General features: G+C 41.2%; 1 protein-coding gene across 2 annotated transcripts in view; it reads left to right on the forward strand.

Annotated features, from left to right (window-relative positions):
• The first annotated feature begins 1,575 nt into the window (after positions 1-1,575).
• coro2ba (coronin, actin binding protein, 2Ba) overlaps positions 1,576-26,873 on the forward strand; it is a 43,728-nt gene continuing 18,430 nt past the window's right edge. The window contains exon 1 of one of the 2 annotated variants that reach the window (XM_030726270.1): positions 1,576-1,758. In XM_030726270.1, coding sequence (XP_030582130.1) covers positions 1,744-1,758 — 15 coding nt within the window. In that variant the 5' untranslated portion in view covers positions 1,576-1,743. Of the gene's footprint in view, positions 1,759-26,152; positions 26,285-26,873 lie in introns of those variants that run through there. The other variant, XM_030726271.1, reaches the window with a different exon arrangement.

A 26,873-nucleotide genomic window follows, 5' to 3' on the forward strand; every position in this document is an offset into this window, starting at 1 on the left:
AGGTTATAGAAATGACTATGGGATCAAAATTTCTCAACCTTGATAATTCATCTCACAACATGCTAATTAGTTACGACATGCGATTTTTAAAATGGAGTAACACCTGACAATACGATCATCATAATTAATAATAGCTGATTTCTACCTTATCCCAACTTCTAGATGTTTGTAAAGACCCTCTCCCCCACCCACAGGATGCAAACAGACACAGGAAGTACTATTGTTCCAGACAGGAAATGCTGAGAGTGGGGCCTCAGATGACAATCCTAAAGTCTGAGAATTAGGAGCAAAGTGACCGCTGAGTGACTATAGGACTGACTGCCACAAAACCACTCTAAGAAAGTAAACCGTCATGACATGCATGCATTCACTTGGGACTCTCTTTGTCTCAGTGACCTTTACTCCAGCATGTACAGACACTTACAGTACACACAAAAACACACATGCACACAAACACAAGTACTTACACATAAATGCACAAAACAAAGCTGGTGTTGTGGATCGCAGCCACTAGAGAAGAGTCTTCCCTCAGCCATTCGGGAAGTTGAGCCATGGTAACTGAGTTGGAATCTTGGCCTGTCTCTAGCATCCCTCTATTTAGCCAGTTAGTATGACAAAGATGTGTTATGTTGTGAGTGTGGGTGGATGCCTTTGTGCTACTACACTCAGACACCCAGGGTAAGAAAACCTAAGAACAATACTCCAAAATGAAGATGTCATACAGTCTCAGACTTCTTTGAGAAAATCATCTCGAGCTTTAAATTAACTAATTAAGATGCTGTTTGCATCAGGGCCAAATCCAACAGACGATTGTGTTCCTCATTAAATGTTTTTGTTGGTTCGTAATACTTTTATTTAAGCAACATAATTTGCTAAAATTATATGATGACATCCATTGAAAGCTGACAGTTGCTCTGCCGCAGTTCAAGATTGGGTTATAGGATGCATGGAAATTAGACCAAGTATCCTCAAAGGTACAGCTTCTACAACTTTTACGTTGTGTCTTCAGTGTGTCCATTTGTATCTGCCAAGGGATGTGTGTTGCTTTTGTATGTAGAAGCAACCAGATTCGGTGTGGTTTGAACTTGGTACAATAATCTAACACACTCTTGTCTCTCCTCATCATTTCCTGTGCCATTCACACACTTAGACACACGCACACCACAGATGACGTGCAGCCGACTCCGTGCCTGAGTAGCAGACTGCGACAGAGCATCTCCCTCCCTCCCTCCCTTCCTGTCTATTCCTGCAGTCCTCTCTTGTCCCAGGCACGCTGCTTCCGCCTCCTCCTGCAGCCCTGCCTCACTGGTAATAATCAATAAGCTGTATTAGCCCTTCACTAATCATATTGTGAGAGACAGTGAGAGAGAGTAGGGCACCCTGGCTCTGAGTGCATCATCTGTGTGTGTGTTTGCATGTGTGCAGTTGGGGAGGGAAGAGGGAGGGGTGTATCCTAGCGGGGAGCTTTTCCCTGTTGTAGTAACCAACCACACGTCGACTGCCAGCCATTACTTCACTGCAGCAGCAATCAGCCCTTCCGTACTTAGTGAGCCAGACACACTAACCTGTCTGTCCCCTCCTCTTCTCTCTCTCTCTCTCTCTCTCTCTCCCTCTCTCCCTGCCTCTCCTTCTGTGCATATTCAGCAGAGCTGCCCTCCTCTCCTCCTCATCACTTTACCGCTCCTGCGGCATTGCTCTTTGCTTGAAGGGGACACTGGCCTGCTCCTCACCCACTGATTCTGCATGACTGTCACAAAGGTAAGACCACTTTGTGATTGGGAAGAACTTTTAGGGTGTCCACACATGATTTTGGCTCAGGGGATGTGCTGAGGGACTGAAAAGATTATTTAAAGCATTTTTTCCTCATGCATGTGTGTTTTAGGAGTGGATGAGTGAAAACGAGTTTTTGAGCAGTGCTGAAGTGCCGGGGTACTGCCTGGTTGTCAGGATGTGTGTTATGTGTGGTTATAATAAGACTGCAATTATTTACATTCTTATACTGTAACTGCATTATGTTACAGGCCGGCAACAATTCATTCTGGCGATGAGAAGTCATTCTTTTTATCCGTATAGGAACTATTTAAAGTTTATTCAAAAAGTCAAAGATGCAATCCAGTGGGAGGCCTGACATCCAGTAACACAGCTGATATTGTACATGTTGGGTTGGTGTGGTATTCATAATGGGTTGTTAACATATTTGGCTCATTTCTTTCATTATAAAAGATGAGAACCAAATCATCAGGTTGAAAGCAGTTTGGTGTGTTGTTTGCAATCAGCTGTAGGAATAAAACATGTCTGAAAGCTCTCCGGTGGCTTTCACAAATAATCATATATACTGTAACGCTGATAAGCAGAAAGATTACATTTGACAAATTATTGCTCACGCGGACGCTTACAAGTACTTCACATGAAAACGCATCCTGAGTTTTTCAGATTTTGGTGGTTTCAGTGTGGTGTCACCCTGATCTAATGTGCCTTGGGTTATATTCATGTTTGTGCAATGATCTGAGTAAAATAATCTGCCTAATGAAGAAGTGTAAAAGTACAATGTAAAACACAATGTGCAGATATCACAGGGACTCAGGCCTTATTAGGGATTAAAAAGGGGATTCCAGCAAGACAATTTTTAAGGTAAAGACTTGTTTTTTTGGTTAAAGTTAGGTGAAGGGGTGGGGTCAGGCATACAGCAATATGGTGGAAATAATGGTAGATCCTCTGGGGATATGCATAAGTTATTACGCTGCTCTCTCAACTGACAACAAATGTGTTTGTGTATTAGCATCTAAGGCTGAACTTAAAGTAGGGTAAGTGTTCATGTGCACCTGACTGTGTGTTAGTGGTCGTAGTTTGTGCTTAACGTTAAGCAGCGAGTTGAATCCTCTTAATCAATTAACAAACACACACATGCAGAGAGAGCGAGAAAGGAGAAATTAGCACACCTACTCCGATGCAGAGAATTAACCTGGACCAAAATAGATGACCTAGGATAATGGCCTATTTACCCACACTTATGGTCACACACCTGCATGTTCCACCCAAAAGTATTATTTATAGAAAATGAAGAGGTCTGTATTTCCAGGATGCAATCTCCAACACAGAACCACACAGATTCACAGACAGTTGCTTTCAAAGCACAATGTTGCTGCCAGTGTGTGTGTATGTGTGTGAGAGAGAGAGTTTGTGTGGGAGGTGTATGTGTGTGTGTGTGTGTGTGTGTGTGTGTGTGTGTGTGTGTGTGTGTGTGTGTGTGTGTGTGTGTGTGTGCGTGCTGCTGCGTAGGTGGACGTTCTCCACTATGAGAACTGGAAGAGGAAAAGGTCAGGTGCTCCTGTGTTGGCACTTACCCATAACCCAAATCTGACTGTAGACAAGACCCAAAGCATTGAAAAGAAATGTAATGAATATGGTTACATTTTCCTACCTGTAATTATAGAAATGAGGAAAGGAGGAGGAGGAGGAAGAAAGAGGAAAAAAGAGTGAGAGAGAGAAAAAAAAAAACATGCTTTGACATCTTTGTGAAAAAGGTATGAAAGCATTTTACCCAGTGGTGTCTAAAAGCTGATGGGTGTGTGGGAGAAGAAGGGAGAGGGAGAGAAAGAGAGAGGGAGTCTTGGGAGCTGATTTCATGGCTCTGCCTGCCAACAGCAGAGAAGTCACCTTGGGAAGGATACAGGACAGGGGCCTCTATGCTGATGGGGCTAAACAGCCTTCTTCCCCTCAGCACATAGATGCAGACTGATAATATTTTGGAGAGGAAGGCCCCGAGATGCCTCTCAGACCAAGATCTGGATTGTCTTCCCCGGCCTTTTATCATAAAAATATAAACTTGTAATGGGAGTGTAGATATTTTCACAGTTACAGTGATGCTATCGCTTTAAATTAGCAATAATATACAATTCATTTTTGTTGACTCCTGAGCACCAGCACGTCAAAAACAAAACAGTATCAGGCACGCACATATAAGTGCATTTATAGGGATATGACCGATTAAATCTGGCACACCAATAAGCTCATCTGCATGTTTGATTTTTAAATAACTCAATCTATAGTGCAAGGGTTAAAACTTATGTGCTCCAAATCAGGACATTATAAACAGTTCTTTTTGAATCCTTGACTGGCAAACAAGGCTGGCCAAAAAAGATTTTATCAGGACAGTGTAACTAGCTATATTTGTTATTGCTCATCCCTTAAAAAAAGATTTATTTCATTTGAAGCTGAAGTTGCCGCGGCTATTTTTCTGAGAAACTACAGGAAGTCCTGGATGTGACTGAGAAACGACAGTTAAAATAAAGGAGTCCCACTGACCAAAAAAATGATAACAGTCAAAAAAATGTGCGGCTTTCACACTGAGATAGACAGATAAGCTGACAGAGTGAGAGGCTACCATTCAGTTTTTTAAAATGCTGACAGAGAAAATAGGTCATTGCACGTTTAAATCCAGGCCTTTGCTTTCAAACACGGCCTTATCGGGCTGAGTTCTCTATGAGACAGAACCATAAGCTCTTTAGCTTTTTAAGTCAGACACTTTGGTCTACTGGCAATAATTTCCTTGGGCTGGGAGGTTTATCCCATATATTGCTTCCAAATAGCATAATACCTCAAATTGAAACTCATAATATGATTTGTTAATACCTGAGGGCATCCCTAAACTGTGTGATGTTATTATACTGCTGTGTGCAACTGTGCTTCAGCAATACTTGGACACGGAGGTTTGACAGTGCTAGAGAGTTGCTAAGGACCAAGTGAGCTACAACTCAGAAGAATTATTTCACAGTTTATCTGCAGATTAGAGAAGATTGAAGTTCGAAAAAGAACAATAATGCTTTTCTTGAGTGAGTTGTCCCGTTTTGCAAACAGCATGGTGCTCTCGCAGCGTGTCAGAAAGCTGCACGCACGAGCTTGCGAGCACATCAGGGAACAGCATGAAATTATCATTACTACATCCGGACACTCTGTTCTCATCTGCTCTGTGATTACGTGTTTGTCTGTGTGTGATGAGCGTGTGGATATAGGTGGGATGGCACCAATGTGAGTTGGCAGACACATTATGTGTAGGCCGGTGGAAAACTCACATTACTATCAAATAAGCAGAGAATATTGGAGAGCTTGTGATACCAGCAAAAGAAAATAAAAATTGTTTATTTACCTTAAACTTATGGCTGTAGCCAATTTAAACCCTGTAGTTCACAGCTGCTTCCTTCCATGAAATGAGAAGAAGCAACTAACTCATACAGTGAAACTACTCTGCCTTCGGTTTGTTTCATAAAAGACCCCTTCAGCGTCCTTCGGCTATGCAGGGGGCAAGAGAGGCTTGCTCCAGCATTGATTGTTGCCCAGAGTTAACTTCCCGTCAGTTTTAGTTTTGCTCTCAGTCCACAGGACACAACAGGAATTCTCTCTGAAAGAAACTGACCTCTCCAGAAGGCTGAGGTCACCCAGCCCTTGATCTGCCAAACGACCTCCAGCCAGAGATGCTGGGCAGGAAAGAATTCAGTTTGAAATTTTAAGCAATTTCTGAGCATTTAGAAAAACAATCCCAATGTGCCATAGCACATTAAAGAAAGTTGCTGGTATAGAAATTGTTGCACAGACCATTTGGAATGTTCTCTTGAATGCACCCTTCATTAGAAATCCACAACCCTTTTAATGGTCCAGTTGTTTTTGGTAGGATACCACAGAAAGAGCAGTGTGCCAGGGCTGGTGAGGGAGCTGGAGGAAGGACAGAGGGACGCTGACGGAAGAGGCAAGTGACCAAGATAGTGAGGGGGAGGACTGGCCTTTGGAGTACCCCTTTATTTTTTGCTTCTTAGACACCAGTAAAAGTGCTCCTCAGCTCACACCATGATGGTGATAAATGAGATCTTTCCCAGAGGACACATACACAGGCTTACGTCTAAATCTCACTCCTCATAAGTACAAGAATATATGCATTTAAATCTACGTTATTCTCAAGCAAAGATTTTACATTAACTTCCTGACACGAATCCTATATAATTCAAAGTAGCATTCCAGCTGTGTTGAGTGTGTTTGCAATTACATATCTGCAAACACCCCAATTATGAAGGAGGCCCATGCTGGTCTAATGTCAAGCACACATGTGGTCGGAAAGACGTCTGAAAGCCATTTCAGAGTGTTTATGGTTCAGCTTCTGCTGTTAACTGTATGGCAGTTAAGACTCTTATAGCACAAGCTAGATTTTTTTTTTCCTCTGTAGATATGCTGATATAGTGACTTAACATGTCCGAGTGAAATAGAAAATAAACAATTGCCGCAGAGAAGGGTGACAGATGTGCACACAGAAATCCACACTCAAACTGTCTTAAGTTGTGGCACCTCACCCGCCATAAATCTTAATGGAATCTGATTTAGACCACTGGCCATTTGTCAAGCCTAATGTTTACCCCACACACACACACACACACACACACACAGACACACAGGCTGGATCATTAAACCAAGTGCAAAATCGCTAGCCTAGCAACACCAAAACCTGCTCTTCCTGAAGTAAGAAAAATACACAACAGCTTAGCAGATTAAGAATACTGAATCCAGAATTAGTCTTTTTTTTTTTTTAATTCAGTCTAAATGGAACAGATAAAAGAATTAACATAGGGGAGCAAGTTGTATGTGTGAGGAGAACGGGCATACAAAAAAGTGTGAGAAAAAGAGGGAAAAAGGAGAATAGTTGTGAGAAAGCCGCAGAAAAGCATTCACCACAGGAAGACATTCAGATCTCATGAGCTCATTGCCTGTCAGAAAGCTTCCTTACCCTGCTCAGTGTGTACGTGTCTGTAAGAGTAAGTGTCTGTAAAATCTGTACTTTTCAATTTTGTGTGAAAAACCTGAAGTACATTTCCAAAAGTTGGGAAACTTCTCTTTCCCTGTGTCACTGTATAAATCATCCCTCTGCTGCAAACACATTCACACAGCACAGACTCCCTTTAAGCAGATGACCTTCTTTCCAAAATATGACTTGAATTCATTGTGCAAAGTGAGCGGGAGAAAGCTTTGTTGTGGCTTTAGTTGGATAGAAGCGTTCATTTTTGGAGTCCCCTTTGGGAAACTGCTGAAATAAAAGAAGACGAAATCATGTGAAATTATTTGTGGACATCCTCTGGGGGAGATAAAAACACAGGAGAGGGTGACTGTTATGAGCATTCCCTTTCCACTGCAGCTGAGATTGAGTGCACATCTTGTGTCTGTGTGTTTGTGCAGTCTGTAGAATCAACACATAGGATGTGCTTCCTGTTTGTGGGCCTGAGGACAAAACAATGACTCAAGAGAGATGGGGGTTTTACTCTGTAAGTGCAAGTGTGCATTACTGTGTGTATGTGGTAGGTTGGTAGTTATTTAAGTTAGTTGAGAATTTTGAACAGTGTCCAGTGAGGATGGCCTGTCATGTCAGATGAAATAATCACACAATTACACAAGAATTTCATAGAAAGTTATTTAGCATTTAAGGTATATATATATTCATCTTTTTTACGTGCATGAAAAATTGGAAAAAATTGTTAGAAAGGCTCAATATTGTCAAATGGTATAACAAGAATGTTTGTGGAGTTAATCACTCTCCTAGATGGATTTGGACTTTATTAGGTACGTCTGTGCAACTGCTCATTAATGCAAATATCTAATCAGCCAATCATATGGCTGCCACCCAGTGCACACAGTCAAGCTGAAGTTTAAACTGAGCAGAATGGGGCAGAAAGGAGATTTACGGGAACATGGCATGGTCATTGGTGCCAGACTGCTGATCTGCTGAAATTTTCCTACACAGCCACCTGTAGGGTTTACAAAGAATGGGCCATAAAAGAGAAAATATCCAGTGTGCTGCAGTTCACTGGGCAAAGATGTCTGTTGATGTCAGAGGTTAGAGGAAAATGAACAGACTGCTTCAAGCTGATAGGAAGGCAACAGTGACTCAGATAACCACTTGTTCAGACCAAAGTACAGTATGCAGAAGAGCATCTGTGACAACACAACACTTCAATCCTTGGAGCAGATGGGCTACAGCAGCAGAAGACCACTCCAGGTGCCACTCCTATCACCTAAAGACAGGAACCTGAGGCTTCAATTCACACAGGCTCACCAAAATTGGATTGACATGATCAGAGAATCAATTGTTTGGCGAAACTGGTTTAACATGTGTATACATAAACACAAACACCCCAAGGTACTGGATTCAGATTTGGTGACTGAGGAGATGTTGTACAGTGCATTGTTAGCTGTCAGGTATTCACATGAAGATTGATTTGGGCATTAAGGCACCCAATGTGTGCCACTCATAGACTCATTTATAAAAAACTGGTTTGTGGCCTAATGTTCTGAAGGTTGCACTTTGGCGCTTTGACCACAGCCAGCTTTGCGTTTTGAAAAAGAGCTCACTTTTCTTTGATGCATCACTACAGTTGCACCTGTGAAGCTGCAGCGGTCGGTGCATGTCAATGCAGAGCTTTTCAGCAGCACTGCAGAATCAGGGTGGTCCACTCTCTGTGAGACCACAGAAGTATCATAGAATCATTTTAGCAAAATGCCATCCCACATCACATTCCCAGGTGTGAGGCTGACAGTGGCTGTGCTGTGTTATTCTTTCTAGCATGCTTATGCAGTGCCAAATCACAGTGCAGACGCAAAATATTTTATGATTATTCCTCACAGGCGGCGTAGTGGTCAGGGTATGATGCACTCTGATGTTTTATACCTGTATAGCAGTGCTTCAAAAATGCTAAATGCCACATTTAAACACAACACAATTTATCCTCACATGCAGCATACTTCAGGTATTCTACAGCAATATGACGGCGCTAAAAAGCTGAGTGAACATAAGAGAGCAGTGAGCGAGGAGTACGGTAACAAGGAGAGCACATCCGTGGAGGATGATACTTCCACCCACACTCGCTGTTACCACACACAAACACTCAGACATCCGCATTAGGGTTCATCAGGGTCAAATTCAGCTCTGTATTTGCCTGTGGGCACTAATCACAGTGCAAATATAGAGATAAGTTTCTGTAGCAGAGAATCGTTTCATTTCCTTTCCTCATGTGCCAGTTCTCTTACCACATGTTTCTACTATTCCCACTCATTTTCTCTTATAACAATGCTACAATCTGTGCCACAGTCTGTTTAGTACTGTTAAAAATGAGACTCACCAAAAGTATTAAAACAGATTTTGGTTAGGTCTGTATGAACTGATGAGTGAGTGCATAAGGACATAATTCTCAGGGTGTCACTGCCTGACTCAGCAGTGAGATGGATCTGTGACTTCCATCTCATCGCATATGGAAAAGGATCCATTAGTATGCAGGGTTAATGTTGTGAAGGAGCATATTTTAATCCAAATTACTACCTTCTTCTAAACTTAGCAAGGTAGTCTTTAGTGTCCAACCCTAAAGAGTGAATAAAAAGGTAACAAGATGGGGACCTCAGTCTCTCGGTAGGTTGGAAGAGAGGTCTCCTCCAACCTGCTGCTGACTTTTTGATCCTTAAAAGAAGACCACTAAGTCACAGCATCCAATATTGCCACAGCCAGAGGATGCCAGCAGAAACCATGCATGTATACTTGTGGTGCATCTTACTGAACAGCAGCCTTTCATACCCTGGGCTAAGAATGAAGAACAGCCTGTCTCATTTCCTGGGATGAGAATGGTTGCAGACAAATAAGCTTCTTATAAAGGCTGCAGTTTATGATGACAGTGTCAGCCTTAAGCCACATATAAAGCCTGGTGTGTCAGCAATTTGTAAGATGAGTTTAGCCAGAGTAACCCATTTTAAAAGCAGAGTTCAACTGCCATTTGGAAAGATCAGGAACCAGGAAATGCAGGAAAAAGGAAACAAAGCAGTAGAAACCTGAGTTCCACTTTAACAGTCCTTCAGACTTTGCGGTGTTAGTATTGCTGTGTTGTTCATGTACTTGAGAACTTGAGGTAAAGGGCTTTTTTTTTTTTTTTTTGCTGCACTGAGTTTTTGTGGTCAGTGTTTTGTGTAGACAAATGAAACCCCAGTTCCAAAAACGTTGGGATGCAGTGTAAAATGTAAATAAACACAGAATGCAATGATTCAAAGTTATTTAATTTGATGGCAGCGACACATCCCAGAAAGGTGGGGGCAGAGCCGTGTTTACCACTGTGAAGCATCTCTTCTTCTTTTAATGACAGACTGTAAACGTCTGGGAACTGCTGGACTTTCGGGAGAGGAATGCTGTCCCATTCTTGTCTGATAGATGATTCTAGCTGCTCAGGTCTGGTCTTCTTTGTGTGCCAAATGTTTTCAATTGGTGAAAGGTCTGGACTGCAGGCAGGCCAGTTCAACACCTGGACTCTACTATGAGCTGTAACCTCATACTGCAGATGCAGTATGAGGTTTACTGTAGCTTTGTCTTGCTGAAATATGCAAGGCCTTCCCTGAAAAGCACATTGTCTGGATGGGAGCGTGTGAAAAATCTACATATACCTTTCAGCACTGACGGTCCCATCCCAAAATGCAAGCTGCAAGTTTCATTGGTACAGCTTTTGAACTGAGCACCGAGCATTTTCAGATTTCAGTTAGTTTGACCACAGATCAATTTTTTCCACTGTGCCTCAGTCCATTTTAATGAGTTTTGGTCCAGAGAAGATGGCAGTGTTTATGGATCATATGGCTTCTTCTTTGCACCATCGAGCTTTAACCTGCATGTGTTGACGGCGCGGTGAACTGTGCTCACAGACAGTGATTTCTGGAGGTGTTTCTGAACACATGCAGTGATTTCCATGACAGAACTGTGCCTGTTGTTAAATCTGTGCTGCCTGAGGATCGCAGGCATCAAACATTGATTTTTGGCCTCTCCCTTGCGCACAGAGATTCCTTCAGATTCTCTGAATATTTTTATGATATGATATTCTGTAGATGATGATACATTTAAAGTCTTCACAATTTTATGTTGAGAAACATTATTCTGAAACTGTTCCACAATTTGTAGATTCATTTTTTTTTTTTTTGCAGATTGGTGACCGTCATGGCACTGATCTGTTGCCAGTTAACGTAAATAGATGCAAAATCTTCCTCCAGCTGTTTCTTTTTTAGTACCACTGATTTTTCCTAATTTTTCTTTTGTTGCCACCATCCCAACTTTTTTAAAGTGTGTTGCTGCCATAAAATTTGAAAACTTATTTTTTTTAAATTTTGACTGTATCTTACCCCTTTCTTGTTTATTTGTTTTTTGAGCAGTATATTTGTGAACAGCAACATGACACTGCATCATCAGTTTGATTTACAGCCGACTTTTATTTCACAGAAGATTTATTATCTGAGACTTCCCTCAGAGTTTTTTTTATTTCTTTTATTTTTTTTTACTGGATGTTTTTCATCACAGCTGAGAAACGTTGGCATTAATGTTAATCGGCTCTTATGTTTGGAAAAATGGTTATTAACTCCGAGTGTCTGGATTTCAGTTGCTGTCACCATGGTAACTCAGTGGGCATGCCAGTCTGAAAAGGAACAGTACAACAACTGAGGCGAGAAACAAAGAGCCTTTAGAAATGATTGGCCATCAGAATTCATAGTTCCATCAAACATGAACTGCTGTATTGAGTTTTGGGATCGTTGATATTTCTGATTACCATAACACATTTCACTCGTGTTTGTCTGGCATAACTAAATCATACTGCTAAATAAGTGATTATGAGAAAGATACCCCAACCTTAATTATAATTAAAGGTTTTAGGGAAACAAAAAAAAAAAGCTATTGCCTGACACATTAGTAATGTTGCGCTTGCTTTGATAGTAAGGTCTATACATTGGAGGACACATGGACTGGAGCTCAGGGAAATCCTGTGGGCACCATATGTTGACTTACTGTATGAATTTTCCTCATCTGTTATTGTTTACTGGATGGACTCGCCAGCTGAGAGCCAGCTGTGTCTGCATTCCAGCCGCTAGTTTTTTCTCCGTGGGTGGTGACTGCAGCTGAGAGGGTTTGCTGGGTCTACGCTGATGTGCCATTTACTTGTGTAGCTTGTTCATAGAGAGAGTGAAGGAGAGTAACACGTGTCAAAAACATGGAGAAATGGGTAAGCTGTCCAACACCAGAATTTACGTGTATTAGTATGAACAGTGAGCTACTTTAAAAAATACAGTTAGCTATACATAATGATTATGAAAGGCAATGAGAATTAAATCATTCATTCAAAATGGCTGTGCAGGGTTTTTACACTGATTCTGACACATAGACACATGATTCATACACTGATGCAGTGCCTTTGAGTCTGGGAACTTATTTAACAGAAATCAGTGCACTTTCAGTTATTTCTCGCTATTTGATAAACAAATATGTCAGTTATTCTTTAGTGAATTAAATCTAAGATAATAAAACTTGTTTGATTATTTTCCTTTGGCTCTGTTTAAACCTCTTTGGGAACACCAAAGATTCACATTATTGTCACGCTTAGCCTATAAAATTTAAAAATAAAAAGGATGGCTTATTATTAAAATACTTGCATATTAAAGTTGAAATAAACCTGCAATTGTGATTTTATTGATGCCTCTAACAAGAGGCGATAAATTCTGAGGTCTTTGTGTGTTTTAGGTTGCTGTTTTTGTTAGAGGTTTAGTGCTCACTGTTTTAGCAACTATCAACGGATTGCAGGTAAAAATCTATCCACCCACTCTTTTGTTTTTCACCACACTGTTGGCTGTATTTGCTGCTATTGCACCTTTTAGAAATTAATATTTGCAATAGTCTTGGCAATGCTTCTGACAATGAAAAGTGAGCTTAATATATAGTGATGAAGGCTAAAAATTACAATTCCACAACATTCACAGCCTATAAGAATGAAAAGATAATAGATTAATTTAATTTAGGACATCACAAAGAGCCTAACTAACCCTCATCACTACAGCCTCATTTCTCTGCTACCCCAGAAAAAAAAAATCAGGTATCTCCTGGTTGAAGTTCCCGTCTATCAATTAATAAAATCATACCACTGCAAAACTCTTAATGGTTGGGCAATAGAAGCTACTGTGTCCTTCCACAATTGAAACCACAGCAGATAGCATCAGCCTTCAAATGAGACAAGTTAGAGAGACAGAAAGCTTGCTGCTGATATCAGCTGCTTTGCCTTTGTGCTGACAGACACATTAGGCACAGTGGTTTGGCTTTGGTTATTTTGGTGAAAAACAGCTGCACAAAATGAAAAATAACTGAGGCCTGACAACTACAGGCAAAGCCTGGCATTGATTTTTGACCTAAATTTACTTTCTGTATACTGTAGAAGTTTTTCATTTACACATTTATTCAGTGTTACAGCCATGAGCCGATATGTATTTTTATGTTAAGAATATGGAAGGTATACAGTAGATGCTTATATTTTAACTGTCATGTATATGATTGTAAATGATGTAGTCTAGCGAGTTTATTATTTTCTTCAGCAGAAGATGCACTCAGTTTCCAATTAATTATTAAACTTGGCTAAAAACTAATGCAATCCCACCCAGAATTCTAACAACACCTCTTTAAAACAATTTTAAAAAGATAACTTTATAACTTCTATGATGGTAGACTGTCTTGCAGGGCTGTTACACTGGCTGCAGTTGCTTTGGATATTAGATATACATTATGGGAACTGAGTGTAGTTTTAGATAAATAAGACAACCTGATAGGTGAGTTGGATAATGGGGCACCACTGAGAGTCCTCACTGGCTGCATCATTGTATGGTACGGAGGCTACACGACCTCCTGACCTTGCAACGCATGGTGAATACAGCCAGCAAGATCGTCAGTGCCCCTCTGCCTTCCCTCATGGACATCTTCAACACCCACCTCACCTGCAGAATCATCACGCTCACTCTTCGGTCCTCTGCCTTCAGAGAGGAGGTACCAGAGCCTCCGGGCTCACTCCACCAGACTGTCAAGCAGCTTCATTCACCAGGCTGTCAGGAGACTGAACTCTGCCCACCACCTCCCCCTCTGCCCCCTACCCCTGAATCATAACACATCCCCTTACACAAGAACTCTATCTTAGCTGGTTGCACACAAGGGCTCAATACGTTCAAATCTTTTAATGCTACTGACTGTCTTTGCCCTTTACTGCAACCATTTGCACTACTTGTCCACTACGATTTATTTCACAAGCTGCTCTTTTAATTTATTTTATAGTATTTATAGTATATATCCAGGTACATGTATGATACTGTATTTGCATTACTGCCACTATAGGACATAGGTTTTGATTTTTATATATTTCCTGGAGTGTCCTTTTAACTTTTCTTAACTCTTCTTTTTTGATAATGTGAGAGAAAAACAGGATTTCAGTTCTCCTGTTTGTCCTGCACAACTTATTCAGTTTATTCAAAACACTCTGATACAAGTAAAAATAGGGATGGTAGAGATAATACACGTGGCTAAAGTATGACTTGGGAAGTGAGCAAATTTAGCATGGTGCTGAGACTCCCTTATGGAATAACATCCAAAATTAAATATTATTCTCCATGGAGGATAGTGAAATTAGGTCTTTGTTTTACATCTGGCCTTTAAACTGGGACACATACTGTAGTGTAGCAGTCCAATTAACAGACTGGCAATAGATGGATCAATGAAACAGACTGGAAATATGTGCATGAGTGGCTGACCTTATGATGGAGAGCCAACCTACTGCTAGCTACCAAACACAGTCCACACTCTTACATGAACCATCCATCCATCCATTCATTCTCTTCTGCTTATCCCCATAATAAAATTCTTCAGCAGTGGAAAACTTTTATTAAAAATATGGACGCATGCTGGTGCAGAATGACAGCAGCAGGAGAACAGTAGTCCTGTGGTTGGTTTTCCGTGTGCAGTCTCGTCAACATATTGGCTGCTCAGAAGTAGGTCAAATTCACAACACATTAACCTTCATCCTCATATGGGAATACTGTCATTTCAATGTAGCTCATCAAGCTCACACATAGACGCAAAGGCGATCGCTGCTGGCTGTTTCTGCATGAGCGTGCTCTTTTTTCTTTCTTTTTAAAAAAGAATTGCAAACTTAACTCGTCTCTTTTGTCCCTTTGTTGAAACCAAGAACTGAATAAGACATTATTTTATAGGCAATGGAGAAATGATCCTAGATATACAGATGTGCATGCAGCTTGATGGGAGTCTGTGTGTGCAAGAGTCAAAAACTGAGGAGATGGAGCAGTACACAGTCACCATCTCTACTCAGAATATACATTGGCTTGATTTGTATGCTTGTCTATTTGGACTGTGAGTATGTCTTTAAGCCAGCTATATTTCAACATGCTCACTTTAGTAGAAAAACTCATTAGACGTCCTTCCTCATGACTGCTGCCCTGGATAAGTCGTAACATCTGGAGTTTCCCTTCCCCCACTTTGGTGCCAGAATGGTTGAAACCTGTCTGTCTCTTCACAGATTTGAACTTCTTTGTATACTGCTCAACAGACTGTTGCATGCCTAATTTTAATGTATTTTAAAGAACCCACAAATTAACTTTTTTTTTTCTTTGCTCTCAGGTAATTGCATCGCAAAAATCCTCTATATTGATATGCTCTCTTTTATAACTGTTCTCTTCTCTTCTAGCGACTCGATCCAGTTTCTCCACCATCAGCAAACCACAGTCACCTTTTCCTAATGATAATATAAAGTGAAAGTGCAAAGATAGTCGCTTTTTTGTCCTGAACTGAACATTTCTTTTGTATCATTTCCTAGTGTTCCTAGTGGCTGTCATTACTTCGTGGATCTGCCTTCTTTGTGTATCAACTATTTTATTAAATTTGAAGTAACCAGTGCTTAATCTGAAAACTAGGCCATCCAGTGAACAGAGAAAGTGCTATTCAAGCATATCAGGAGCTAGAGGAAGGCATGAAACACATCAAAACAGTGGCTGGAGCACACTGGACAGCATCTATTGGTGTCATAAAAAGGATTAATTATTCAAATTTAATTATCACAGGATTCAGATATTAACTCAAGATCAGCCAGTGGAGAAAAAAAACAGCTGCCTGACATGGATTTTTTTCAATGGGGGAATGTGGCAATAGGGTCAAAAGTTGGCTTTGCATTCACATACTAGGCTAAGAAACCAAACTAGATGTCACATTCTGTTTGTCTACCTACCAATGTCCTCTGCTTTGTTTCAGTATATATCACAGCTCTGTGTGATCTGAATGACTGACATCTCTCTTTTTCAAAATTAGGCTTAAAATAGATCCAGATTAGGTAAATAATCGATTCATAAGTAACTTCAATTGCAAATAAAAGAATGAATAGGTAAATAAATATTACAAAAACTTTATTGATAGCAATAAAGGAGATTTTGGATCCTGATAGGAGCAGTCTTAAATTTAGGAGAATCAACGTCCATCCATTCATCCATCATCCATCCATCCATTCATCCATCCATCCATCCATCCATCCATCCATCCATCCATCCATCCATCCATCCATCCATCCATCCATCCATCCATCCATTTATCCATCCATCCATCCATCCATCCATCATCCATCCATCCATCCATCCATCATCCATCCATCCATCCATCCATCCATCCATTCATCCATCCATCTTCTTCTGCGGGGTAGGGGGCTGGAGCCTATCCCAGCTGTCAGGTTGCCAACCTGTCACAGGGCTAACAAGAATGACTGACAACCATTCACACTCACATTCACACCTATGGACAATTTAGGACATGTAAGAGGCTCCTGTACAAGGACATTAGTTAACTCACTGCCCTGGATAACTGCATCACACAGATAGCTGCATGAGCTTTACACCTTCTATCCAGTATCTGCACTGTCACTCATACAGACTGAGTCTCTCCAGTACTCTGATTCAAAGTAAAATATGACAACAACTGCTGTGTAGACTAGAAAGGAAATGTTGAGGAAATTCAACCTAATGATGATTCCCTATATATTTAGTAATTAGACTTCTTTTGTAGCCATCATTAGATGTAAATATTCACCTTTATACAAGATAAACAAATCAGAAGGAATACTGATTCATGAATCCTTTCAATGCCAGACATGCCAAAATGACCTAATTGCCTATCTGCCTAATGTGTATCTATTTAATTAACATGTAATAGTCTATTTGTGAAATATACATTGCAGCTTTGCAGCTTTGTGGGTACTCCTTTATTTGGTTACCTAATATGACCTGTGCTTCCAGTTTAAAATGTGACTGGCTTATCTAGTAATGGACAAAGTTCTAACTGACATTAAAACATTAAGATATTTTATTTTCTGTTGAGTTTATGAATCTTAGATCTTTCTGATTCTGCTCCTTCTTGGATTCATTAACTTTGGTATTATCTTCAGTATTCTCGCAGCATGAATGACTCTTGCCAAGGTTCAGACGGTCGCTGTCTGGAATGGAGAAGCCCTTGGCCCGGCAGATGGTCTGTCACTTCTCTGTCTAGGTTTGATTTTTCACGCTGTCCATCTCTCCAATCCTGTGAAGAGAAACAGAGTGAGAGAACAAACTAGTGAAAGGACACGGGAGAGAGAGAGAAAAGGGAGAGCGAGACAGACAGTGAAGGATTGAGGAGGCAGTAGCACCAAAAGGGTGTTGAGTCCGTCTGGTGCTGACACACAGTCGAGCAGGAGTGCCGAGCATACTAAAGCTGCGCACTTCTGATCCTCAAAGCTGTGTGCTTCATCCAATTTGGAGCAAGTAGCTTTTCCCAGACATGTGAAAAAAATAATAAATACACTGTACGTTTTGATGAAGAAAAAAATCAGATGAAGCAGTTGATGGATTAATGTTTTTATGGAAACTGGTGGCTGCTTCAGTCTTGCCGTGTTGTAGCATTATTATCCTTTTCTTATATTTGCTGTAGCACTGTTGCAGTCCACAATAAGCAGTTAGGTTAGGCCTTTCTTTACAGTAGACATGTTGTCTTGTCATGCTAATAAAGCAAATATCTTACTCATAATAGTCACACACCTTTTTCTTTCCAGGGTAAACCATGACAAATGACAGCGTGTACAGTATATGAAACTGAAGCAGCTACCGTTAATTCAGACATCATTAACACTGGTTTTACATGCCGACATGTCAAAATGCTCATTATAGAGCTGTGTCTGTGTAGATTCTCAGTCATCCAGGTCATAGTAGTCTCTGGAGCTTGAAAAAGGCGACTGGACTTCTTTTTGTTTCTTGAAGACGTTTCACCTCTCATCCCAAAGGCTTCTTCAGTTCTCAACCAAATGGTGGAGAGACCCAGGTATTTAAACCCCTGTGGGCGTAGTCCCCTGGAGGTGGTTATGACCCTCTATTGATCATGTGCGTGAACACATGTGCCCAGGTGTGAAGGGGGCGTGGGTCATATTTAATCAGTGGTTTCAGTTGAAACCAATTTAGGACTCCGCTCCATTGTTTCCTGTGGCCTATTGAGGTCACTGGAACAAAGGTGTGAATGGGGGTTGAGACGGCTGGGAAGGGAGCTCAGGACAGCACTGTAAGCGGGGGAAAGTTGGTGACGTAATCCACCTCCTCTGTTCAATGATGGTTGTTCACAGTGGACATAGATGGCTTCTTTCACTCCTCTTTCAAACCATCTGTTTTCCCTGTCCAAAATGTGAACATTGGCATCCTCAAAAGAGTGCCCTTTTTCCTTCAGATGCAGATGTACTGCTGAATCTTGTCCTGTCGAGGTGGCTCTTCTATGTTGTGCCATTCGTTTGTGAAGAGGCTGTTTGGTTTCACCAATGTAGAGGTCCGAGCACTCTTCACTGCACTGAACAGCATACACTACATCGCTGATCTTGTGTTTGGCGGGTTTGTCCTTGGGATGAACCAGTTTTTGTCTTAGGGTGTGACTTGGTTTGAAGTATACTGAGATGTCATGCTTGGAGAAAATTCTTCTGAGTTTCTCTGACAAGTCTGCCACATATGGGATGACAATGTTGTTCCTCTTGTCCTTCCCATTCTCTGTAGTTTGTGTTTGGCCTTCATTCCTGTGCATCTTAGCTGATTTGATGAAGGCCCAGTTGGGGTAACCGCATGTTTTGAGGGCTTTCTTAATGTGTGTGTGTTCCTTATGCTTCCCTTCTGCCTTAGAGGGAACACTTTCCGCACGGTGTTGTAGGGTCCTGATCACCCCAAGTTTGTGTTCCAGAGGGTGGTGGGAGTCAAAGAGGAGATACTGGTCTGTGTGTGTGGGCTTCCGGTAAACTTCAATGTTGAGGCTTCCATCTTCCTCGATAAGCACCGCACAGTCCAGGAATGGTAACTTGTTATCTCTGGTGTCCTCCCTGGTAAAACGTATGTATTTATCCACTGAGTTAATGTGACGAGTGAAGGCTTCTACTTCTTGGGTTTTGATTTTGACCCAGGTGTCATCTACATATCTGTACCAGTGGCTAGGTGCCATCCCTTTGAAAGAACCAAGAGCTTTACTTTCCACTTCCTCCATGTAAAGGTTGGCTACAATGGGAGACACTGGGGAGCCCATGGCACATCCATGCTTCTGTCTGTAGAATCCATCATTGTATTTAAAATATGTTGTGGTAAGGCAGAGATCTAAAAGTGCACAAATCTGATCTGGGGTGAAGCTGGTTCTGTTCAGTAAGGAATCGTCTTCCTGTAGTCGTCTTCTGACGGTCTCCACTGCCTCAGTTGTGGGTATCCAAGTGAAAAGTGAAACCACATCAAAGGACACCATGGTTTCATCTGGATCCAGTACAAGATTCTGGACCTTGTTAGTAAAATCTGTAGAGTTTTCAATGTGGTGGGGTGTGATGCCAACAAGCGGTGATAAGATGGTGGCGAGGTGTTTGGAAATGTTGTAGGTGACCGAGCTGTGTTCTGCAGAGTTTTGTCTTTGACTTGTTTAACTTTGGGGAATGTTTGATTGTGCAATGACTGACAGTGTTTCTTCAGTGGCTACATTAGAAACTAGTGTGGTGGTGAGCAAATATTCCTTTTTTAATCCCACAGTGTGAAAATGCTTTGTCGTGCACTCGGTTATCCCACAACCAGCAAAGAAACAAAACACCAAAAAAACCAGCTCATCCACCTACAGTCTCTTAACATGCTTTAGCATCAGACAGAACTACTGTTTGTATTTGACTCATAAGAGGGTGGCTTTGTGGTTAGCACTGTTGCCTTGCAGCAAAGGGTTCACTGTGGAATTTAAGTGCAAGTTTCTTTCAGGAGCTCCAGCTTCTCCTCTTGTCCAAAATAACCTAAGTTACGTTTCCAAAAAGTGACCTTGACCAAGGGGCTGGCTGCACAGTCGTTGCCCACTGCCCCTGATGTACATGATGGATTTATTGCAAAGAAAAAAAGATTCACTGCAGGGATGAATAAAACCTTCCTTTGATTCTGGTGTCAGGTTCTTGGCACTCCCCCGGCACTGGGATAAATGACCAGTGATCCAAACCTTCTGCAAGTCAATATTCTCCATCAGCATTCACCAAACACACTTGATTAACAGATCTGAAATCATAACTCACCGATTTATCATCCCTCAGAGCTGTTCTGTTACTTCAGAGATGAATTTCAATAATTGGATGAAAGTGCTCCTTCGTCTCCTGTGTCTCAGCCTCTGTGCCATTCTTCTTCTTCTTTTTCTTTTTCTTCTTTTCTTTTTTGTAGAGCTGCCAGAGGGGTTTAATTTCAGAGCTGATGAGATTTGTGCAGCGTGACATAAAACAACTTCCACCCATGCTGCTTCTGTGAAAGTTCTTCAAACACACAGTTTCATTTATCTTTACTTGTTAGTTTTACACAAACAGATGTTCACCATGTATTCAAACAGTCTGTGTACAGACAGGAAGTAGTCGCTGTGATGTCACCCATTCGTTTGTTGTCCTGTTGTGAAGCCTTGAAACTGGACGTGACGAGCAAAGCATGGATCTGACTGAGAAACTCAGGGACTGTCCCCACTTATGTTACTGACGCATCAGTTATAAGTTAGGCCAGCCTGCCTAACTGACTTGACTTGACTCTGATTGATATTTATTAGGTGAAGATTAAAAGAAATTAGTCCTTTTATGGGATTGCTGTCAGGATAGTGCTCATTAAATAATGATGCTTAAATGCAGTCGCTGCACACAGTTTGGTTGGCTCACTGTGTGTGTGTGTGTTTGTGTGTGTGTGTGTGTGTGTGTGTGTGTGTGTGTGTGTGTGTGTGTGTGTGTGTGTGTGTGTGTGTGTGTGTGTGTGTGTGTGTGTGTGTGTGTGTGTGTGTGCTGCAGATCAGGCAGGTGGTCTGACAGAGGGGAGTTAATCTCTGTCTGGTAAGAGCCTCCTCTGCTCCTCCTCTCTGTCTGCATTTTCTTTGTTTCTTTAAATATTTCATCATTCTCTGTCGACCAGCCTGCCCTTTCTTTCTCTTTATTCTCTCCTTCTCTGGCCTTGCTTTTCACCTCACATACCTTATTCTCTCTTTTAGCTAGCTTTTATCAGCATTTGCCTTTTTCCCACTGGACCTCCAGTGCTATCTTCTGTTTCTCTCTCTGGACTTTTTCCTTCACCTTGAGTCTGCAGCCCCCTTCTGCCGTTCAGGGTGTGAGGCCCAGATCGCATCATTATGCTCCAAAAAGCATGTGGCAGAAACTCCTGGGGGAAAAAGAAAGCACAAGCACAGAGGGAGATTATTAATTTAGACCTTTCTTCTGGGTTTTGGATGACTGACCTTATAAGTGGTGTAGGGAAAAATGTGTCTCTGGTTTGTGTTTGTATGGAAAATATGGTATGCGTTAGTGAGAAGGATAATGAAAAGGGCTCCGAACTTGTATCTGAAAGCATATCAGAATATCCAGGAAATAATATGGAATATATCCATAGTAATTTCATTACCTGGGCGATAGCGCTGCTGCTGATAACAACCTCCTTTTACCTTCTGGAGGGATAGATGGATTCCAGGACACCCACTTCTTTATGTACTTGTGCTCTGATAAGTGCCCTTGAGCTGTGTTTCAGTGTTTCCTGTCCATGAGTAGTGTGCTCTTTGCATTACAGCTGCTTAATGGGGCTGGATTCAAGCCCAAGACCAACCATTATCTGAGCCTCTGCATCTCCTGTCATTATACTGAGTGATGCCCCATCATCAAGAAAGCGCACTCCAAAAGTCAGGCAGCGCTTGTTGCTAAGGTATTGACAAAGATAGATTCAGTGAGTTTCATGATCTGGTTACTATTTACCGAGGTTAAAGACACTGTGAGGTGTTTAACCCCTATTATTGAGTAAACTTCTAAAAGCATGCATCTAATTTGTTGAGTTGTGTCACATTAGGTACAACAAATATTTCCACAGATATGTTTTTCGCTTTTTAAGATATTGTAAATCCGGTTTAAAAGCTTTATAACGCTGGGATCTACTGTAGCTTTATACAGATCACATGTGGAGTTTATATAACAACCACCCCCCCCCCCCCCACCCCCCCACGTCATGAATACTCAGACTGCTATTGGCCAAAATGCTGACATGAAAAATAGGAATGTTTTGCCCTTTCACCCAAACCTAGTGCTCACTTTAATGTGATGTATCACAGTTGAGTCTTTTTGATGTGTTCATGTGCACTCTCCGCTTTCTGAGAAACTCCAGAAATGATATAAAGGAAATTAATGGGCACGATAAATGGGACCAAATGAGTTCCAACAGCTCCTGTGACCCTTCTTTTTAACTGATTGAAATTAATGCAGGCTCAAATAAAAGATTAGCTTTCCAACATTCCTGAACAGGCCATCTGGAAAATCTGACAAAACTCCAGATGGACCGATTCACTTTAGGCTGCTGCAGCAGGTGTGTTAAATCTATTCTGTTCTGTTTTATTTTATTCCATTTGCCACTCGCTCGCAGCTGCTGTCCTGTGCTGCCTCTGCCCTTCCTTTACTTCTGTTGGTATGATGCTTCAAGTTAACTTTGCATTCATGACTTCTGTGAAACCAACCTGAGAGTTTGTAGTGCTTTTAGTGGCTGCAACAAAAATGATTTTTTCAGTTTTCTGTTGATTTGGTCTGTCAGCGTGCTTACAGTCCACCTTGGAACGAGGGGCTAACCTCTCCTTTACTGACAGCACCTATTTTGGTTGCTTGCTTTGGATCTGATTTAATATAGTCTGCGTGTAAAAATGATGAATTAGTCTTGCATTCGTCTTCCTCTGTGACTGTCTTTTCATAGCTTATATTGCCGTGCGTCCAGAGGCACTGCTTGCCACCAGGCAAGGCGGGCAACTGCTCGTCTGGGGGCCTCCGAGGGCTGACGAACTTTAAACTACAGCAGCAGCAATGTGCAAAGTTTGCAGTGACATTAGATGAGACCTAATTTCCCTAAGGGGGACCCACCTGGCTCCACTCATTCTCATTGCAAGTGGCGTGCATGATTTTGTTTGAACAAACCTAATGACAACAATGAAAGCCACTTAATGAAATTGAATAGGAGTTATCCTTCTGGGAGTAAAAAAAAAAAAGGAAAATGAGAAAAAGCAAGACAGTGGCAAGTGGAGCAGATAATAAGGATTAAATATAATGCTGCTAAATAACTAAATGCTGCTAATCTAGCCTTAAATATGGAGGATACTTGAATAATGTAACTTGATACACATTTTTTTCTTTTTTTGACATTTAACATTAGTTATTTTAGTAGAGCAGTCCAGTGTGCCCAGTTCTGATGGCTGATGTGACTGAGTCACGTGTGTGCAGCATGGCTGAAAGAATGTAGAAGTTGGTAGTTACAGTATTAATACTTCATAACCATAAACTTTGTGTTGGGCATTGTTACCAAAATAAATGTCTCTGCCATTTCTTGGACCAAAACTAGTCAGTTCAGTTAGATCAGAATGTTGAAGATGAGGCGAGTTTGAATTCAACAGTCACTTGTTGTCAAATGTATTATTTTACTTATGCAACTATCTAAGCTTCAGTTGTAAACATGTAAGAAACTCTGTATGAGGCAATGTTAGGATCAGCATTGCTGCTGCTGTAAAGAAGATTAACATCAGCCACTGATGCTGACTTTCAGCTGATAGCGTGTAAAATGGAAATACTTTGCTTCAATAATCTGCAGCTTCACAGCACACAAAGACCTTTTATAACCACAACTGTCCCATCAGGCATCGCCATAGTGCTGCAGAAAATATTTTAGCACTTTCAGCCAAACTGTGATACTTCCTGTGTGAGTCAGAAATAGAGAGCCCACTTCATGCTGAGAGACAATTTGGCCGAAGTAGCCAATAGCAGAGCTCTCTTTTTGTGGAATTTACTCCTCGCGGAGATGGGAAGTCATCATAAATGACTGTACAGTGTCAGTGCCAAGGGACGGGAAGAAAAGACAGAACATGGCACGGTGGCTTGACAGGGCTTCACTGTGTCTGAGTGACAAGACATGCAATCTCCCTGTGGATTTCCCTTTTGTATCTAGTGAATGTGAACCCAGATGGTCCTACTTCCTTATTTGGCAGCGACATTGATAAAATCCTGATTGGAATATTTTAACTCAGTCATTTGATTTAGTGCTGTATGAATGGCTTTTTAGGGCTTATTATGAGCCAGTGAGCTGCTCGTTTGACTGCTGCTGAGTACCACCAAAAATGAATATTCAAAAGAGTTTTCATGTACCATTTAGACAGGTAGCTTTAGATTCTGGCAGCTTAAATAGCTGCCAGAAACAAAGATCTATTGCTGCATGTCAGGAAAAAATTTTTAAAAAGCCTCAAAAAGACAAGAGGGATCTGGTGCAAACAGCGAAGCAGCACTGTCTTGAGGCAACATGTAAAAAAGTCAATAAACATGCTCTACTCTCTGGAGTGCTCTGCCTTGCAGCTATGGATACTATACTGAATGTATACTGGTGCAAACAGACAACAAATGGTCAGGCATGGATGCAGGTCTAGAAACCAGCACACATGTGGCACGCACGCACAAACACCATGCTGAGAAGCTTCGGTACGCCTCCTTCACACTGAGCCTGAAGGGGCCCGTCCACATTTCAAATTCACAGACAATCATCGAGGGATGCAATTTTCACTACAACACCTGCCTCTGTATCGACCTGACCTTTCAGAAGTGGAAGCTCACACAGTTATCTCTGTTTCCATTAAATCTTTAAATATTACATAGGTCGCAAACAAAAATGTTTTTTATAGGTTTACCAGTGTTTTTTTTTATTTTGTTTGTTTGTTTTTTTACTGGAAAAAGAAGAAAAATCCCTGAAGAGAAGACTTGTAAAATGTAATTATTTTTCCTGCTAGAGTCATCAAATTAAATGGGCCCAAACCTTTTGTGTCTGGCACTCGTGCACAGCCCCGTCAGATGAGCTCTCATTTTCAAATGTTTTCATTTGGACTCATTTAAAATAGGATGGAAACTATTTAGCAGTTGTCAGATTTTTTTGTAGCTAACAGCTGATCAGTCAGCTACTTTCAGTTGCTACTTCATTTAATATTTTTTCATTTTGTATATCAGCTTTTACAGCTTATCCATTTGGTTTATCTAACAACTTTATTTCATCCATACTTTATTTATCTCTATTGCCCAGTAATCCATTCCTTTAGCTAACTTTTAGCTAACATTTAACCACTTTTTCATCATAACTTTTGCTTCCTGAGCTTGCTGTTCCTGTACTATTTTTCATTTCATATGTTTAGCCATATTTTTAGCCAACAATTTTAATTCAAACTTTTTTCTTTCTTTTTTGTTTTTTACTTTTTGACCAGTGCTTATTTGGAAGTTGATGGACCTACATAACTAACATAGCATAAAACACAGCTTTGAGACAACTATAGATTGAATAGTTGTTTAAATGAGGCATCTTCTACATTTCTTGTCTGTTAATATTTCAAGTTTTACACATAATTACTTGTTGATTTATTATGTTACCAACAAAGACCACAGTTGGGAGAGAAGAGATTAAAAAGAGAAAAAGATGTAAAGACTGAAGGGCCTTGTGATTCCAAACAAAGCAGTGGTGGGTGGGAGAGGAAAGAGGATGAATGGCTATTTCTCTAATTCTGCTACTTTGCCTGAGCTGGAGCTTCAACTGTAGTGGACACAGAAAGAGATGCAGAGGGCTGACTGAGTGGCAGGATGGGAGAGAAGGGTAAGGGGGGGGGGGGTGCTGGCCCTCCAGCTATCAGTACTAGTAGGAGGAGAAGAGGGTGGGAAGAGTGAATTTTAAAGGGGAGGGCTGAGAAAAACATGAGAGAAGGAGGTAGAGTAGACACAGGCCACCAGCTTACATTCGAAAGGGAAGGAAGGAAGAGAGAAGGTCCTGCAGCTTGTGTGGATAAGAGGGTGGATGTTTGCAATCTCAGAAAGCAGCAGAAACACTGTGACTGTGTCACTAGAAGGGCACTGGTAAGGTAAGGAGACATTATCAGGTGTGGGATTAAGATACGTGATGAAGTGGTGATATGAAGTTTATATAATTCAAACTTGGCACAAAAACCTTCATGTTGTGAAAATATGCAAGTCTGCGAAGTCATGAAGGCCTCACAGTGGGTAACGCAAGAAGAACTCGCGCTCATAATCCACAAGTCTTGTGACATGATGGATGCTAAATCATTTCTTGAGCTGCTGTGTTCCTGTGTATGCGCATGCCTCTGCTCATGATCTGGGTGCATGTTGGTGTGCTGCAAACCCTCGTGAGATAAGAAAGACACAAACACGCTCAGACAGACATCCTCTCTGTGCCATACGCCGGTGACCGATGAATGAGCATCCTTGTAAAGAGAGCTCAAAGCAGACGAGTCTCCTCTAACTGTCCCTTAGGCCAGTTTCTGCTGCTCTTCTGTTCTGCATTATTCCTTTAACAAGCAGCCACTATTCAGCTTATACAGACCTAATATTGTAGGGTCTTTACCTTACAATGTAAAGCTCTTTGGCATAATTGCTTTTTTGAAGTGGAATTGAAGTGAACTGAATGTTTACATGCAACATATGTAAGACTTA

The sequence above is a fragment of the Archocentrus centrarchus genome, chromosome 3 (genome assembly GCF_007364275.1).
Source record: "Archocentrus centrarchus isolate MPI-CPG fArcCen1 chromosome 3, fArcCen1, whole genome shotgun sequence".
Taxonomy (NCBI): domain Eukaryota; kingdom Metazoa; phylum Chordata; class Actinopteri; order Cichliformes; family Cichlidae; genus Archocentrus; species Archocentrus centrarchus.